Source organism: Pygocentrus nattereri, chromosome 5, assembly GCF_015220715.1.
Source record: "Pygocentrus nattereri isolate fPygNat1 chromosome 5, fPygNat1.pri, whole genome shotgun sequence".
In the NCBI taxonomy this organism is placed as follows: Eukaryota; Metazoa; Chordata; class Actinopteri; order Characiformes; family Serrasalmidae; genus Pygocentrus; species Pygocentrus nattereri.
Window position 1 is genome coordinate 46,507,758 of NC_051215.1, and position 18,162 is coordinate 46,525,919.

Sequence of the window (18,162 nt, forward strand, 5' to 3'; positions counted from 1 at the left end):
CAAACTCCTTTTCCTCCTCCTTAGTTTTCAATGTATACAAGGTCCTTCCAAAAATATTCTTGTTAGACTGGACTGCAGAATGGAGTACTGACCAGACTGGACTGCTGATCAGACTGGACCAGAATAGACTGGTGACACAGTGATGACCAAGCTGTGCCCGTACATGACTGTCTGCGTGGATGTGAATAAGACTAGACTCTTGATGCTGCTGATTGACTGTTAATCGACCACGCTATACGCATACTCTGTATGTGGAAATAAACTCCAGTCAACGCTGAAGCTCCAGTCTCCTGACTCTTCGTGCCAAATTTCTAACAATATCCTGCAAATATACTGGCCTAGACGCATTGTATACTGATGCAAGACTGATACACTATATTGTTGTTATTAGCAGATTTATCAGGTCTATTTGGCAACTGACTTACCTGGTAAACTGCTTGCTCTCTTCATGAACTTCCATCTCTTTGCTTTTGAACTCGTTAAGTTCCTTGCGTATAGCAGCCTAAGAGAAAGATAAACATGAGGATTTGCACTGTTCTTTCAAAAGAGCACTGTCTTCAGCAAAGTTTAAACCATCCAGACAGACAGCCAAGTCTGACCAGAAGATCTTTTAAAGGTTTCAGGAATTAGTTTCATTATTTTGTCTATGACTAAACACAAGTTGCATATCATGTTTTTAGTAAATAAAAACATCAAAGGTAAATCTTATTTTCATTAAAAAAAAATCCTTAATACTGAGCGCAGCAGCCAGTAGGTGGCACCTCAGTGTTAAAAGAAATCAACACCTGGAATGAGAGGGATGAACCTGTGACTACAGATCTTTTACACTGATCTACATATAATAAAAAAAAATAAAAAAAAAACTCTGTAGCAGTAAAATGAAGCTAAGTTTGTATTTTTCTTCTTGTAAAAGTGGTTTTAATTATTTTTAAACAGTATCCCCCCGCGACCCTGACGGAGAAGCGGCTTAGAAAATGGATGGATGGATGGATGGAATACAGTTTGTGCATGTATTGACTGTTTTACAACATATCTGGCTCTGATTTGTTTTCTCATTAGATTTAGGAGGAATTATAAATTTACCCTTGCCAATTCATTTTAAAAGAGAATGTAAAGATGCCCAGAATAAGTGGTGCGTCTCCTCGACCTGGACCCGAGAACAATGTTCTTCATCACTGTCAAGAGACTTCCTGCTGCTTTCTCCTAAACCGATGTGTAATAACAGGTTCTCAAGCCTCTTTTCACCAGCGCCCACTCTAAGAATAGTGCATAAAGCATCAGAGATGAACAGGAAAATGGCCTACTTTGTCAGCGGGGGTCAGCCTGGTCCAGGGTTTGTCTGCACGACGGTCATAATCTTTCGCCTCGGTCACCTCCACATACTCATTAAAACGCAAGATTCGCCTGGCCACCAACTCGGCGACTGTGGGCCGGACGCTCAGCTGCAGAAAGGAAAACATTATATAACTTGTAATCTTTTGAAACATCCTATCATTCCTCCAATTCGGTTTCTTGCAGGATCTAGTTAACCCAGTTAACTCAAACAACTCTGTATCCAGCTCAAAAACACACTAAACTCACACTAATATAGTTCTAATTATAGTTCTAATAAATTATATTGAAACAAATGTATCTTTACCCCAAAAACAGCCCACCAGCCAGCTGTGTTTACTCTTAGTTTTGCACTAGATCTTTGAGGCTAATGTGGCTAAAATGTAATGGATGTCTATGCCACCCAACATTTCTTTTAAATATTTTTTATATTAACCAGAGAAAATTAATGAGAAAACTGTGTGAAATTTTGTTTAACCATTCCATTTAGATTTCACAACAGAAAAGTACGCCAAAAAATAAGATATTAATATCAAAGCTTCTCAAATTAAGAATATACTGTAAACCATACTATGCTGTCTGTGAAATTCACTCATTGTTTGTTAATAAAAATGTAGCACACGTTACATGATTTATGCGTTTCATCCACCAGAGGGTGCACTGCACCACAAATTCGTTTTCTGCTGGAGAGTTTCTGAACTCAAGTTAGCCAGTTTAAGACAGAATGTAGAGAAAAATGCTTTTAAATACCTCTGGATTTAACCCCTTATACTCCAAGTCTATTCTTCCACTATTTACTAAGATTTATGTTTCAGCGACTACAAAATCCATGAAACTAATAAATGTTAGAAAGTTATGAGAGCGAGAAACTGACAGTTTTAGGGGTAAAACACAGTAAGAATCCTTTTTAAAAATAAAGTTAAAGAAGATGCAGTTTGTGGAAGTTTGTACCTTTCGGGAGAGCCGTCGTTTAATTTCTTGCTTGGCCTCGTGCTCTTCCTCTTCATTCTTCTCTGCAGTGATGGAAAAAAACTAATTATTCACATTGTACAAGAATGCACGTCTCATCAGAATCAGAATACTTTATTGATCCCAGAGGGAAACTGCAGAGCCTTGTCAAATAAATAAACTATTAAAAAGATAAATAAAAGTTACGAAGAAGAGTCTGTTCTAATTCAAGGTCACTAAATCAAAAGAAAGGATACCGAGTAGCTCTCACAAAACACATAACACTAATGACCGATAAACCTGATTCACGTTCTTTAGCCAAAAACCACTACTTGTAGTGAGGCAGCCTATAAATGCTTAATCCCAGATCTCTGACATGGACCTCTTCAAATGGGATTCGTTTTCCATGGGGAGGTGGGATAACATCAGCGTACTAGAGAATGTCTTTAATGTTTACCTCTACTGCCTTTTTTCCAGGATTGAGCAGAAAACAATGTAAAACATTTAATTAAGGCCTTGTTTCATTTACTCTACTAGGCTGTGAATGCAGTGTCATTAGCATTGTTAGGTAACAGCTTGGGAATGCACAGCCAGTAGTCAACATCACTGCATAAAATAAATTTTTTTTACAGTTCTAAGTTAAAAGGCAGAACATTTGAGGTAGCACAGTACATCCTAGCTTGACTTTAGCCACAGAGAACAGAAGTAAATGCTTCTTTGAGTGCCTTCATGCTTCTTAAACTCTTCTGTGGAAAACCACACAGGATTAATATAACCTGATGTTACTTGGTTTTATAGAAGCTAAAACGTGGCAGAATCTTTATGGACACAGTTAGTGAAAATGACCAACTTGGTGCTTTCGGAAGAAACTAAAATCACAGAGGAGCACCTGTAAAAAAAATTTAAAAAAAAAACAACACATGAGTCCACCTCCTTTTGTAAAACCAATCCCATCCAAATGAGTTTTAAGATACACAGGGTGAAATGCTGAAAAACAGCTTTAAATGAACAACAGAAAAAAAGTGGGGAACCAGACAGTCAGTGACTGACAGACTGGCTGACACTGTTAAATGAATATGAACCTTGTTCTCAGTCTCTGGCTTACATACAATGGGTGCACAGGTTATTTGAGTGGTCAAGAGCACAAAGATGCACTGTTTGTGCCGCAGTCACCCTGCAATAGCCATCCACCAGTTTCCTCAATCTTCAGTGCTCAGAAAACACAACAATTTTGAAACTACATTTCAGCTAATCAAACACTTTGCTTTTCTTGGTACTCCAAATCTGGAATATGTGAAACCAGCATTAGTCAGTCTTCTTCAGATGCTCTACACTGCCTGTATGTGCACAGTCAATCTGTTTATGCCTCCTGCTGTCTTCGAGAACCACAACTGGAAATACCAACTTACTGGCCTTTCACGTAGCACAAGCAAGCCATTACATTTCTCCTCCAAGCATTGGTATATATTGGTAAATAGGCACTTGGCATATGATGGTAATTCTGAGAGATGCACTGCAAAGCATCATACGCATCAAGGCATGTTAGTTAATAGCCTTCCAGGTTGGTGGTTCTGATGAAAACACCCAAAGCTAGACTACAAAAACGATCTACAACCAGCAAGATTAGGAAAAATTTCCTAATGTCATTCAGTACAGCTTAAGCTAACTCCTATCTCCTACATCACACCAAAACAAATGTATTACTAATGCTGTAAGCCACCTGAAACTCCACATTCTAGCATCTTTAATCAGATGGCAGTGTCGGTGTGATTGCCAAGTATTTATTCTGCAGCCTCAAAGGCTAGAGCCGAGGCTGAGTGAGAGCAAACATTAAAGCCTTACTTAGACTCTGGGGGCTACGCAAATGTGATCATGTCCTTGTCAGTACAGGATAAACAAGTGTTTACTCACGTTTCAGAATGTTTCTCTGCTCCAGCTCTTCAGTCGTGGGTCTCTGACTCAGCCGTCTGTAGATGGAAGACGAGCCAAAAAGCCAATCAGATTGCTAACAACAAATCTCTCTAAGAGTACTGGCAAGACAGAAGACCCCATAAACACTGAGCACTGAAAGAAAAGTTACAGAGGAAATGTTCTACAACTACAAGGATGAAATACACAACAGGAGTGATATTATAAGCTCCAATTATGAACAGCCAAATGCATCATTTGAGATCAGAGTTTAACATGGTAAATGCACATCCTGTTCTTTTTGTGATTCAGGTACTGATACAATCTAGATGCCACGGGTTACAGTAAAGCCTGACTATAAGTTTAGTGAACAGTCATAATTTGCACATTTACAGAACACAGATGGACCTTTTCTTAGAACCTTTCTCAAGAAAAAAAATTTGGAAGAAGAAGAAGAAAAAAAACAGATATTGGGGAATGAGGCTCAATGTCCTCTGTGTGTCAAAACAGCTCCAACCTGTGCAGACATAAACTCTACAAGACCTCCAAAGGAGCCCTGCCGTATCTGGCATCTAGACTTGCACATCCTTTAAGTGCTGTAAGTCGCAAAGTGGAGCCGTTATCAGAATGGACTTGTTCCACCACACCCCACAGATGCACGACCAAATTGAAACTTAGGGACTCTGAAGGCTAGGACAACATCTTGAACTCTTCGCCATGCTCCTCAAGTCATGGCTGAAAGAGCCCGCTGCCAGTGGGGATCATTATTGTCATGAAGAGGCGCAATGTTCGCAACGATGTTTTAGGTAGATGGCACACGTGAAATCAACATCCACATGAACGCCTGGACCCAGGGTTTCCCAGCAGAACACTGCCTAGAACATCACACTCCCTCTACCAGCTTGTTTTATTCTCACAGGGCATCCTGGCATCACTGTTTCAGACATTCCTCCATTGTGCCAGGATCCAGTGCCGATGCTCACGTGCCTATTCCTGTGGTGCACAGGGGTTAGCATGGGCACTCTGACTGGTTGGTCTGCTGTTACACAGCCCCAAACGCAGCAGGGTGCAATGCACTGTGTGTTGTGACACATTCCTCCTATAACCATCCTTAAAATTCCGTACCACAGAAGTTCTTCTTTTGGTTTGGACCAGATGGGACTGACTTTGCTGCTCTCACATATTGATAAGGCTTGGGTGCACAACTCCTTGGACCACTGTCAGCAGGTACGCACCAATGCTGACCAGGAGAAGCTCATAAGCCTTGCCGTTTTAGAGAGGTTCTGATCCAGTTGTCTGGGCACAGCGATCTGGCCCATGTGCAAGTTGATTGGGTCTTCACACCTGCTTGTTTCTCCTATGTCCAACATGTTGACTATAACCCTGACATGTGCTGCTGTTACAACATAATCAATGTTATTTTCTTCATCTGTGAGTGGTCATAATGTTTTGTATGCAATGATTTTCCAAAAAGGCATTGTGTTTGTAATCTTCAAAATGCAATGCATGATATTTCATTTTTCAGCTAAGCCCATTTTCATCATTACTTGTTTTATAACATTTGATACATAATGACTCTAAAAACGGAAACATCCTGCAGGTGCTGAGGCAGCCTCACCTTACTAGTTTGCAGCCGATCTGTTGCCGCAGTTCCTGTCTCTCTGTCTCTGACGTTCTTGGAAGGATATTTTTCTCCTCCAGCTCCTTCTTGCTGGGCCTATTGCCGAGTTTGATGGCAAGCGTGTCTCTGCGGCGGATTTTGCTGGCAAGAGAACCTGTGGAAACAAATATTCATTCTAATCTCTTTTAGGCACTTGCATTCTGCCACCATTAAAATGTCAGAAAATGAGGGTGCGGGTAAAATAAGAGAGAGAGGAGTGAAAAAACAGAGAAGTTACTAGACAAATGAGGGCTAGTACAAGCAATGTTTTCCCCACAGCACAGAGGCAAAGTCAAATCAACAGAACAATCTACATGGCAAAAAATAAGTACACTTAACTAAATACAGTATGTTTTCCTTACAGAAACCTCTGCATAGATCAGTGCTTAAAGCACTTGGCATTGCATTCTCTATTTAAATAAATAAGAGGTGATGCCTGGAGGCTGATGCCAGGAAAAAGAAACCTTGTGAATAACACAGAACTATAAGCAGGATTAAAAATCTAATGATATACCACTACATATGATATACAATACCACTTTTTCTTTCCTAATACTGATTGTAAAAAGTATCAGCAAATATTAATCCAATATTTTCATTTAAAAACTAAGTTTTAAAACGAACTATTTTTACTTGAAGATTAGCACTAAATAGCAGCATCTCAAACTACTTTGACACCATACTACCCCACAGGAAGAACTACACCGCTAACATCACATCACACCACATCACACAGTGTGCGTGCTATTTCAGGACAGATTTGTTACAAGATTGAATCAGAGTCATTCTTTCTTGTATCCCCTTTAATGGCTGATCCAGAATTTTCTGCTGATATCAGCTCAATATCGATACCTGGCATCTCCAATGACACAAAGTCAACGTGTTAAACAAGCTGTACAGCAGCGTTTGGTAATTTGACGAAACTAATAATGATACTGTTAACTATCCACGATTTTATTTGAAGTTTGACAAGTTACGGCTGGATAAGACGAGGCTTGATACGTAGGAACAACCCCAGTATGTTACATTTAAAGAAAATGCTACCAAAAAACTATGCGTACAATGTTTAACTTCAATTTACATACAGCACATCACAATATCCAATATGCTGTCGTCGGGACTGCTAAACCTCACGCAGCTCTAACATTTCAGAACCTATTCTAAATCTCCTCTTAATGAAATCTGCAGTTGGTCTGTGTTATTCAGGTAGTGACAATCCTCACAAGCTGCTCAGAAAATCTTGTTGTGATGTCATTTTCATGGTAAAGAAATCATATTTACATTTACATTTACAGCATTTGGCTGACGCTCTTATCCAGAGCGACTTACAGTTTGATTATTGTTACACAGGTAGGCGAAGGCAGTGTTAGGAGTCTTGCCCAAGGACTCTTTTTGGTATAGTGTACAGTGTTTTACCCAGCTGGGTATTGAACCCCAGACTACAGTGTAGAAGGCAAAGGTGTTACCCACTACACTATCCAACCACGTCCAACCATATCACCCGTCTCAGACCCTTGCCCTTTGGATAAAGACCGTAATTCAATGTCGTCTGCATTTCCCCTTCTTCCCTAATGTTATGCTGCCCAAGAAAACACATACTGGAGGTATACTCATCCTCTTCATCCTCCTCTTCTTCATCTCTGTAGAGCACAGGCCCATCTGAGTCTGAATCACTGGCCTGAGTCTCTCGAACAGTGTCAGGAATAATGGTCACTCCCGGGTTTTCCACATTGACCGCCTGTGGCTTCCGGCTTCCTTCAGTCCTGCAGCACATCAAGAACAGAGAGAAGGATTTCATGTAGCCTCAACACCAACAGCAAATATGGATACAACTTGTAACCAGAAAAACCTCTGATCCTCAATCATGTTACTGTTTGCATCATGTGACGTTAAATGCTACATCAGCAATACTCAAAGCTTTTTCAACAACAATGACAGGCATGAGTTCAGAGGCCTGTGTAGCAAGTGGTCTTGCACTCATAGGCATAGGTCACATGTACACAGGAAGACAAGCAGTCTTTCATTACAAACACCCTTTCTCCCAGAGTTACACTATAGGAAGTTATATCACTGAAATCCTCCACCACCAGCACCTCCCATTACATCACGAAATGAGCCAACTCAAAGGATACACGGACACAGTATTAACTTTCATATACATCAGCAGAGATTATCATCTGAAATACAACATTATTAACAATATTGTGCCACAGAATCACTAATTTGCAAATTCTAAACAATTCGATTTCACCACTGTTTGCCAAAACTAATGTTACCATGTGTTTTTCAGTAGAAACACAGTCAATAAAGATGAAATATCTGTTAAGCACCTTAAATCAATAGTCCAGCATTTTAACCAAATCTCTGACATTTAAAATGAAAATATAAAAAGGAAAAAAAATGGGCAGGCAGTGAATTCGCTCAGTAAACATTTATCTGACACCTCTGACTTAACTGATTATTTTCAGCTTTACAGGGTGACGTGCAGCAGCACATGCACACCATATTTTAGCATGTTTTTTTCCCTCCTGACTCAATAAACAAAATCCCACACAGAGTTGCTTTAAATCAAGTCTATATAATTTGTTCTCTAAGAGATGGACTAGTTTTGCAGAGGAGAAGGATCTGTGGTAACTGGCTCTGTCTGATCGCAATAGACACCAGAAAACCTCACAGAAAGCAATAGCAACAACTGTTTTATATTGTTGCTCCAGTGTTTGAAGATAACCAAAAGATAACCATCGAGCAGGACAGTTGAAGTGTACTCACTGTCGGTCACCATCTGCTGCACTCTTCCCCTCCTCGGCTTCCTTCTCTGTGCTCAGAGGCTCTGCTGTAGCATTTGAGGGAAGTTCATTCGAAGACTCTGTGAAAGACGTCTCCTCTGTGGCTTCGTTCATGTGGGGCCGAATACTAACTGGCTCTGCAGAACAATTGTGCTGCTTATTAGCATCTTCACAAACCTGAGATGTCTCCTTAACTGCCTTCTCTTCTGCACTTGAAGCCACAGTCTCATTCTTTTGGTCTTTCGTGGAAGAGCCTCCCCGAGTCTTGTCTGGTTCAGGTGGGGCTTTGGAACGAGGTTGGGGAGATCTAGACTGGTTGGTTTTTTTGCCATGCTTGGTTTCTCCTGGAGTCAGTTCTGAGACACCATCTTTGAGGTTCTTTGCACAGGCTGTTGAAGCCTGTCCAGAAGCCTGAGAGGAACTTTTAGATGTGCCTGCAGTTTTCTTGGGGTTGGGAGGTTTAGCTGTAAAGAAAGATGGAATGGGATGAGAACAGTTATTTGTTATCTGAGCAGAAGAGTTCACTATGTACGAACAAATAACGGTAGCAGTGTTGGAGAAAGTCAGTACATAAGATACATCAAAGGAAAATGACAGCTTCTTAAGGTCAAGAAAACCAAATAAATGTCTTAATAGTAATATATTCAACACATAAAGCACAGATTTGCTGTGTTTTAACAACACACTTATTTTAATAAATAATAAAAAGAAATTTGGCATTTGATTTTCTAATAAATGATGGTGGAGTGTTTGGGGCTTGTTCAAGAGCCTTCCCACTCTGTGTTCAGGTAGTCTTCAAAAGATGATCATTTCTGGTGTCTTATTTAGTCTCTACAGGCAATGTGATTATGGTGACGCCACAATTAATTATACAGATCTCAGTAAATAATATATATTTATAATTTGTGAATGACAACACAAACATTTTCTCTGCGATTTTAGAAATATTTGATCAGATACACGATCTTTCAAAGAGATTTAGAGCTACATACACAATACGAATGCAAATGTAAACAATGCAAGCAAAGACTAACATTTAGATTTTGTGGAAATAAAAGACATTTCATCACCATAATGAACAAAAAGAAAGCAAGGAAAAGCAACAGTGGACAGTCCCACTGCTTTACCAGCAAAACACCAGACTTGTCATGCGCTCAAGCCAGCAGATGCACCCCTAAGCATCAGCAGATGTGGTCGTTCACAAACCGGCTTGCGCAGCAATATCACACACATAAAGCACTGTACATAGACTTCTCTAAGCAAATAATAAGGCTCAAATGTGAAAATGGAGAAGTTGTGATAGATGCACTCTGCTCACGATGCAGTGTGTATTTCCCCATTTCCCCTTTTAGCAAAACTCTTCAGCTGAGCAAACTGCTGAGATAACCTCACCCACCATATGGACACAATTAGGCCATGTTCAAATTATCAGACTGAAAGTGGTACAAATGCAGTTTTCCGTCTTAATCTGACATTTTTTTCAGAGCTGTGTCGGCACGCAAATCTGATCCTCTCAATTCAGATCTAAGCCACTACCATATGGGGTCCTAGAGTCTAGAACCTTAACGAGAACACTCAGATTGAAATTCAAGTGTTTTTTCCATTGCAAATGTACCTTCACTCAGCACTACTGTAGCAGCTGCTCCTAACCTGCAGTTAATGGCAGTAAATGCTGCAGAAGCATCAGGCCCTTTTCTCCTTTTCACTCCAATAATGGACACCTGAGAGCAACTTATCCTTACAGTGAAAGCTCGTTCTCCTGGTTAGTTCGTTTGCTGTTCATGACGCTTAAGATTCATTCACTTGATGTTATTGATTAGGATGTGCTCATGCACACACAAATGTGAGTTATAACATTTGTTTTGGATATACTATTCAAATGCAAATACAGATTTAATCACATAGTGAGTTATGCAGTTATTTACACTCAATATACATTCAGGACAGGTAGGTTTGAGTAAGCACTTCTTGATATTTTTGTGTGTTTTGATGTCAAAACAATGACATATGTGGCCAAAATGTTTTCTGTAACTTACTAGGAGTAGACCCACGTCACTTTCAACTGAACTTCTCTTTTTTCAATGTGCTGCAATAACTGCAACTGCAACAGAGGGTTAATAACTATGCCGATGTGTTTTGTTTAGAGATGGCACTGACCCGATACCGGGTGACCGTATCAGGCTGATATCAGCAGAAAACGCTGGACTGAAATCTATTCTGAAATAGGACACGCTCGTATTGTATTGATGTGATGTTAGTTGCGGTTCGTCTTGTGGGATAGTAGAGGGTTTGACCAGACTGTGCTGAGAGCATTATTTTAGATGATTAACCTAAAATCAGCTCATTATGATGCTCAGTAGTTTTTAAAGAAGAAATACTGGCTTGAGCTCAGCATCGGCTGTTACTTAAGGTTTCAATATCGATATCAAAATCCCGAAAGTAAAAGTGGTTTTGTACTTGTGTTTTTGTTTATTATTGTTCAGACATACTCATACTTTTGACTTTCTTCTCTTAAATAATTCTGTACCATATGCATCATGACTTGAAATGCTTTAATGGTTTGCATGTTTTTAATGTGAGTAACTGTATTTTATGAGACCAATAATAAAAGACAGGTTTTCACTATGGTGGGTAAGAATCGAATCTCTAAAATGATACACATCTTATGATTTAGCCTAATTAGAAAGCAATGACGAATTAAGTTTCCCTGGGACCTTAAAATAAACTGGTTAATTGTTATCAGACAGTACCCACTGATGCAACGTGACGGTACATTGCTGGTGATTACACATACAAATAAACAGGACTTCTCCATGCAATGCATCCACGGCTCATGCAAACACGACAACGCTCCTTAGCATTACAAGCCCAGATACTTACCATTCCCTCGGGTTGTGTTTCGTGAGGTTTGTTTAGGTGGAGGAGCAGTGGCCTGTTTACTGGCCCCTTTTGGCAATTTTTTACACCCTGTCTTGCCATCCTTCCTGCCCCCTGGACCAGCAGCCCCACCTGAGGGCTTGATGGACGTGGGCTGTTGTTTTTTAGCAGCGGTCTTCTGGGCTCCAGCCACGCTGGCTGGTGAGCTGTGTGTGTTTTCTTTCTTTTCTACAGAGGCACAGAGGGGAGCACAGCGTTCTAATGCATTAGGAACTGCAAACTGGCAGAGCCTCAGACAGACACGCAGACAGACACACAGACACAGGACTTGGGAAGGACCAGTAATGGTGACAGCTGGCAAATACTGCTTGATGAACTTAACAGGCTCAAAGTGTATAAAAACAAATAACATTCAAGTTTTAAGAGGGAGGCTTTTCATCAGCATGACACTTTCCTGCAAGTCTGCTGCCAAATGTTATCAAGAGCCTAAAAGGGCCTGCCTGTGCAAAGTGTTCTGGACAATCAAGGCATGCACACAAAAAGAGCAGAAACCAAATAGAACATACAATTTCACGAGCACTCCCCTTCCTCTACTTAGAAAGTGGAACTTCATTTTTGAGAGCTCTGCATAGCTCAATCATTGCAATAGATGTAAATCTAGTCATTCAGAGTGTTTTTATGTGAAATGCTCCATTCTGGAAAACTCACAGACTCAGATTTATTTACGGCGGCAGTGACAGGAACCAGGGATCACAATGTCTACAATGCAAATATACACGTTTTACTTACCATCCAAAATAAACAGTGAACATACAAGTCTTCTTATATATCCATGTTGTAGTAAAATAATGGCAAAATAGTGGAAAAATCTTTTTCTTTTGGTAATTATCCTGCATATACCACTTCACCAAGAATGTATTTAAAAATATATACATATCGCTGTTTGACAGTACAAAACCTTGTATCTCCAAAATGGTAATTGTACAGGAGAAGGAAAACAACATACTTTAATTTTAACATAAATCAATGGAACCAGACGTCTTTCCAAGCAATTTTGGGCCGTTTCTTTTGGCCCATTCATCATGAAAGTGTGACACAATATAAAGGACAAAAGATATTTTCAAATAATATAAAAACTGGAAAACAGCAAAAATGAGATACAAGGTTTTGTTCCGACAACAGTGACGTGCTTTAGGCCCAAGACCTAGAAGGATAAGCAGTTTAGAAAGTGTGTGTGTGTGTGTGTGTGTGTGTGTGTGTGTGTGTTTTAGGCCAAAACCTTCTCAAATCTATTGTAAAAGAATACTGTATGATTGACGCAATGTATTTGTAACTTTGGCAGGTTGTCTTGAATCAAGCATCTTACATCAAAACACTATGAATAACTTTGTTTACATCTTAAAGGGAAATTCCTGCAATTTTTCAAAATTCCTGCATAATTTAACTGTTTGGATGTAAACAAAGTCAAAGTCATTCACAGTGTTTGATGTGAAATGTTCTGATCTAGAGAAACTTACCAATCAGAATTGTTCAATGTAGTGGTGATGGGAACCAGATGCCTGAAGAGTTTAAAGCCTCATACAGCTTCCTCATACATGAAATTACACATAGCTGCCTGAAGCCTGAGACACTGTTGTACAACAGTTTTTGATAAGCTTTTGGACAAAAACAATTTAAACTAGGGCTGCAACAAATGACTAATTTGATAGTCGAATAATCGATCGACAGCTGAAACAAATAATCAATTATTCAGATTATGAACTGCTAAATTACCAAATAACTTACGCAGCTATTAGTTTTCAAATTTAGCTCGATGAGCTTGCACTAACTAACAATGACAACAATAAAAGATGAATAACATTCAAAAAAAATTATGATCTTTCCTGCTAAAACAAAAGTTTAAAAATAAAAGTCCAATATATTTTTCCTGACAAAATGTATAACCAAGGATGTGCAAAGTAGCAGCAATAAAATATAACAAGTTTAGTTCTCCATGAACACACAGGGTAGCTGGACAAAGGGTTACCGTTGAAATTAAGTGTTTACACAAAATCGTTCAAACTTAACAGTTTAGAGAACAAGTTTGCCACAAACATTCACCACTTTCCCATCAACAAGTTTCCTCTTCAGACACTCATGCATGGAGGATGTGCTCCCACGCCAGCTGGGGTCAGCTTTACAAATAACACAACTGACAACCTTGTTTTCTGAGTTTAGCTCCACACCTTTGAGGATTTTGTTCTTGAGGCAGCCATCATGCTGCTTTTAACTCTAGTGAGCAGTAATGTCAAAACGACATGTAATGACGTCACCAACTAATCGACTACTAAATTAGCTGCCAAGTAATTTGGTCATTGATTTTAGTGAACCAAGTCAAATAATCATTGCACCCCTATTTTAAACCCATTCATGGTTGAGCGTCGCATGCAGGGTGCTGTAAGGCAAAATAGTCCCCAAACAAAACTTTTTTTTCTGCATATTTTGCATTGTTTTACATTATCAGGATTACATATGTAGGATCACTGGTGGTTATGGATAGTAAACAAAATAGACATTATTTATATCAGACATTGCAACCCCTGGCTCCTATCACCACCACTGTAAATAAATCGGTTTTCTAAGAAAAAAGTTTTCTACAGTGAACTACTTCGCACCAAACCACTCTGACTTTGTTTACATCTCAATCGAATTATCGTCGAATTATGCAGAGATTTTGAAAAATCAATGAAAAGCTCAAACATACTAATATAGTTATCTATGAGTGCCAGCCATTACTTAGCATTCTGTCATATCCACAGCGCTTATTTGCTTCCACCTGTATTATGACAAACACTCCTTTGAATGAGAAAAAAGTTCATAACACGAGCATTGATCGCTGAGGGAGGATCAACTGTATAAGGGGGAAAAAGGGAAGCGGAAGGCCTCAATTCTGTGCATGTCAAATAGTTTTAGCAAATGGTATATCACTCAGTACCCAGCAATGTAATGCAAAAGAGACCAGCCATAATAGAGCGATCAAAAACGTCTCTGCAAAAAAGCTCAAATGTTATGAACACCTATTTTCCATGAATGGATTCTGCGCTACAGAGGACTGTGGATTTTATTCAGTTTGTGAGACAGTTAGAAAACTTTGATTAAACTTTTAAAAAAACAAGGTTTTGATTTGCAGGAATACTCCAGCGTTTTTCAACCTAACCTAAATCTGTCACATCTGTAGCTTACAGCTGATTACCACAGACAATCAATTCCCTTTACTCAGAACGGAACAAATAAATGGCTGACTCGAAACATTTACAACAGAAGCCGCCAGGCAAGAGCTGTCAACTGCGTTTCTGTTTATTTACTAAGTACAGGAAAACAAGCTAAAATTAAGCTCCATGGTAAATCAACCGTATGCTACAAATAGGGAGATTACATTGAAAAAGACTGTCATATTTCTTTTAATGCTGTGTACCTAGAAAACTTTTTCACTTTTTGTTTGATGTCACAGAGAAACTGTTAAAATTTCTAAACATACCATTCACTCCCCAGTCCGTACAGTCCATATAGGTAAACGAAGCTGCAAAAGCAGCCAATTACTTGTTTTGAATTACCTCTTTCTGTGAGGTCATGGAAAACAACTCCTTTACATATACGCACCTATTTAGCCTACAGCAGTTTAGCCCCGTCCATTCATGCCAAGTTATAAAGAGAGTTTTAGCACCAGCTGCTTTCTGAATGGCACATTATACGGCAGCCAATCAGAACAGAGCTCACACACATATACAGTTTTAAAGGGAGAGTAACAAAAACAACCAGTTTAATTCTAAGCGAAAGAGAGGTTGGAAGATGGTCATGGAAAAATTGATTACAAATGTTTTAGATACATGAAGCCACACAAACATCATACGTGGGCCTTGGGGGGAAAAAACACAAGTACAATACAAGAAAAAAAAAAATGTATGATTCGAGCCCTTTTTGGGTCCTACCACTGATCATTCTGCTCCAACAGTGCACAAACCCCACCAGTCGGAAAACACTGAACATGAAATGGATTACAAAAAGCACAAAACACCAAAAGGCTAATGATTTGCTGTTAAATGATTATTAATATAATTTGTGCTTCCATTTTAGTTAAGGAAATAAGCAAACACTGCTTGAAGCAAAAACAATTAAGCTGCAAGACACACACGCTCACGCTCACGCTCACGCACACACACACACACACACACACACACACACACACACACACACACACAAGCAGTCTAGAAATGTGTTACCTTCTGTTTCATCAGTATCTGGAGCTAGGTCTGTCTTCTCCTCAGTGGGGGTGTCTGGAGACTCGATGTCCACTTTCACCTCTTCTGTAACTCCACTGGGAACGGCATGTCCATTCAACGTCTCAGTGTTCACCTGGTCTTCTGAAGAGTAGCAAACGAAACTGTCATTTACCTCCAGCCTGAACATCATATATTAAATATATTGTCACTGTCTTAATAAAGCCTTTTATCTCAGAAAAGGTAACTCTGTAGCAGAAAGAAAATAACATTCTTTGAAAACTATTAAAAACCGCTAAAGCAACACTATGTACATTTGGGGGATCTGGAGACCTCTTTGGTGGAAATGTGTAACTGCACTCAAATCTCTTTCAACATGTTGAAAGAATATTTTATGAGGATGTAAGTGAATTATCTACTACTGTCATCACACTGTCATCAATATAATGCTGGTTTTACCTTTGAGTAGGATCTTATCGTTGAGTCTGTGTGCAACATTAACACTTAAATATGATAGATGGCCCGAAAAAATCCTGCGAAATCTGGGCTTCTGACTTTATAATTAAAATGATTTCTGGCTTTACAAGGTGATGTGAATCAGCACACAGACACCATCATTAAAATGGTTTTTGGCCTCCTTTTCACCTAATGACACTTTAAAACTTTAGCAAGTAAAAATTTTTTTTTTACTTTAATCTAATGAGATTTTCTTACTATACATGGTAATTATGGGCCGTTACTATTGGTCCATTCATCATGAAATGTTTATTCAATGTAAACATCAGCTGACAAATGGTGTAAAAAACTGATTTTTTTTTAATATATATTTTGTCTTTGGTCTTTGGCAGTATTTAAGAAACACAAAGCAACTTTGCTTGTATGCAGTACTTAATGTACTTTTGCTTTCATTCATTCATGCTTAGGGTTCTGAGATGGTTACTGCTTACACAATGACAGTATTTCCCAACAAACATTTCATTTCCAGTTTTAACCGACCAAATGAATTTGTTCCTTGCTCTCTGGTCTACATTAAAAAAAAAAACAAGAAAAAACATGTGGAAGTTGACCTCTGGACGTAAACCAGGCAACATCAACACAAGGAACACATTCAACACACAATCTTAATAGTTTAACTGCATAAGATTAAAAACGTTTCGTCCACAAAAAAAATGTCACCTTGATCGGGAATAAGGACACCCTTCCTGATTAGTTCTTCTCGTGTCTGCCTGGTGGAAATTTTCCTCTCTAGTACTAGAAAGGCAGATGGAAGTAAATGGTTAATTACTGCACTGAAGCTGTGGCTGTAAGGCCTTGGCTATTATTGTAACACCTGGTTGACTGTAATTACAGCCCTGTGAAAGGCTACAGCATACTGCAATATATTTTATGATCCATGCATGTTGCAAATCACACACACAAGAATGTCATGAACACCTGACTGCCACACATTTTCTATATATATATATATATATATATATATATATATATATATATATATATATATATATATATAAAAACTTGGGTAATAGAGGTGTTACATTGTGTGACTTCACTTTAGAAACAGCAAAGCTGAGGCACACAGTGACGATTCTGTACTTCATTCTGAAATAACAGCCAAAAAACTTTCACTTATTTCTGCAAAACTGACATTTCTTCAAATTAGATTTATTTAAGAAACTGGATAGCCATGCACTTAGAAAAGAGAAGTAAATAAATAGCTTTTAGAGGCAGACACAGTGAGGAGAAGCAGGCCAGTTGTTACCTTTGGATAGGTCCTGGAACTTATCACTCGTTCTTTTCTTCCGCCACTTCCAGGGTTTGAATATTTTGCCTAGAGAGGACAGTTTTCCCTTCCCTTTCAGCTGAGCGGAGCCCCCGACTACCACATCACAGTTGGCCAGAGAAGCTTTTTCCAGTCCCTCCACTGCAAATGAAACACATTCACAACACAGAGCTCAACAAATGCATTTGATTTGAAACAAGTTCGGCCTGCTCCTGGTGCCAGTTAACCAGGTTACCACAGTAACAGCCCCAGTGACACTAATCCCAATTTGCCACCAGGTTAAAAACATTACTTCCATGATTTATTACTTGCAAACCACAGAAAGACCCTAAAACAGCCAATCATGAGTACACTTTAACTTTTAAACATGTTGGGTCGATTGATGTCCTGTGTTATTACCACACTTATTGTACCAAACCTAGATGAGATTGTTCTAGAAGTGGGACTGTTGAGCTGTGCAGCTGGGGGGACAGGTCACTGTGTGCCACTGCGGTTGGAACAGGAATGGGACATCACTTATAATATGGTGTACATTTTAGGACCAACTCAGACCACAGCGTCACATTTTAGCCATTAGACAAAACAACGTTTATTACTACTTTTTTCTTTATG

At 39.1% G+C, this 18,162-nt stretch overlaps 1 protein-coding gene across 6 annotated transcripts in view; it reads right to left on the reverse strand.

Moving 5' to 3' along the window:
- Nucleotides 1–18,162, reverse strand: part of phactr2 (phosphatase and actin regulator 2) — a 68,077-nt gene that overhangs the window by 1,841 nt on the left and 48,074 nt on the right. For 5 of the 6 annotated variants that reach the window (XR_001858394.2, XM_017710135.2, XM_017710138.2 and 2 more), the window contains exons 2-12: nucleotides 17,530–17,691; nucleotides 16,944–17,018; nucleotides 15,771–15,911; nucleotides 11,515–11,739; nucleotides 8,618–9,098; nucleotides 7,448–7,611; nucleotides 5,807–5,963; nucleotides 4,192–4,247; nucleotides 2,284–2,345; nucleotides 1,305–1,442; nucleotides 426–502 (exon numbers count right to left, since the gene is read on the reverse strand). Coding sequence is in view for 5 of the 6 variants with exons in the window: in XM_017710135.2 (XP_017565624.1) it covers nucleotides 426–502; nucleotides 1,305–1,442; nucleotides 2,284–2,345; nucleotides 4,192–4,247; nucleotides 5,807–5,963; nucleotides 7,448–7,611; nucleotides 8,618–9,098; nucleotides 11,515–11,739; nucleotides 15,771–15,911; nucleotides 16,944–17,018; nucleotides 17,530–17,691 (1,738 nt within the window). In the remaining variant the exon portion in view is untranslated. The remainder of the gene's footprint in view (nucleotides 1–425; nucleotides 503–1,304; nucleotides 1,443–2,283; nucleotides 2,346–4,191; nucleotides 4,248–5,806; nucleotides 5,964–7,447; nucleotides 7,612–8,617; nucleotides 9,099–11,514; nucleotides 11,740–15,770; nucleotides 15,912–16,943; nucleotides 17,019–17,529; nucleotides 17,692–18,162) is intronic. The other variant, XM_017710139.2, reaches the window with a different exon arrangement.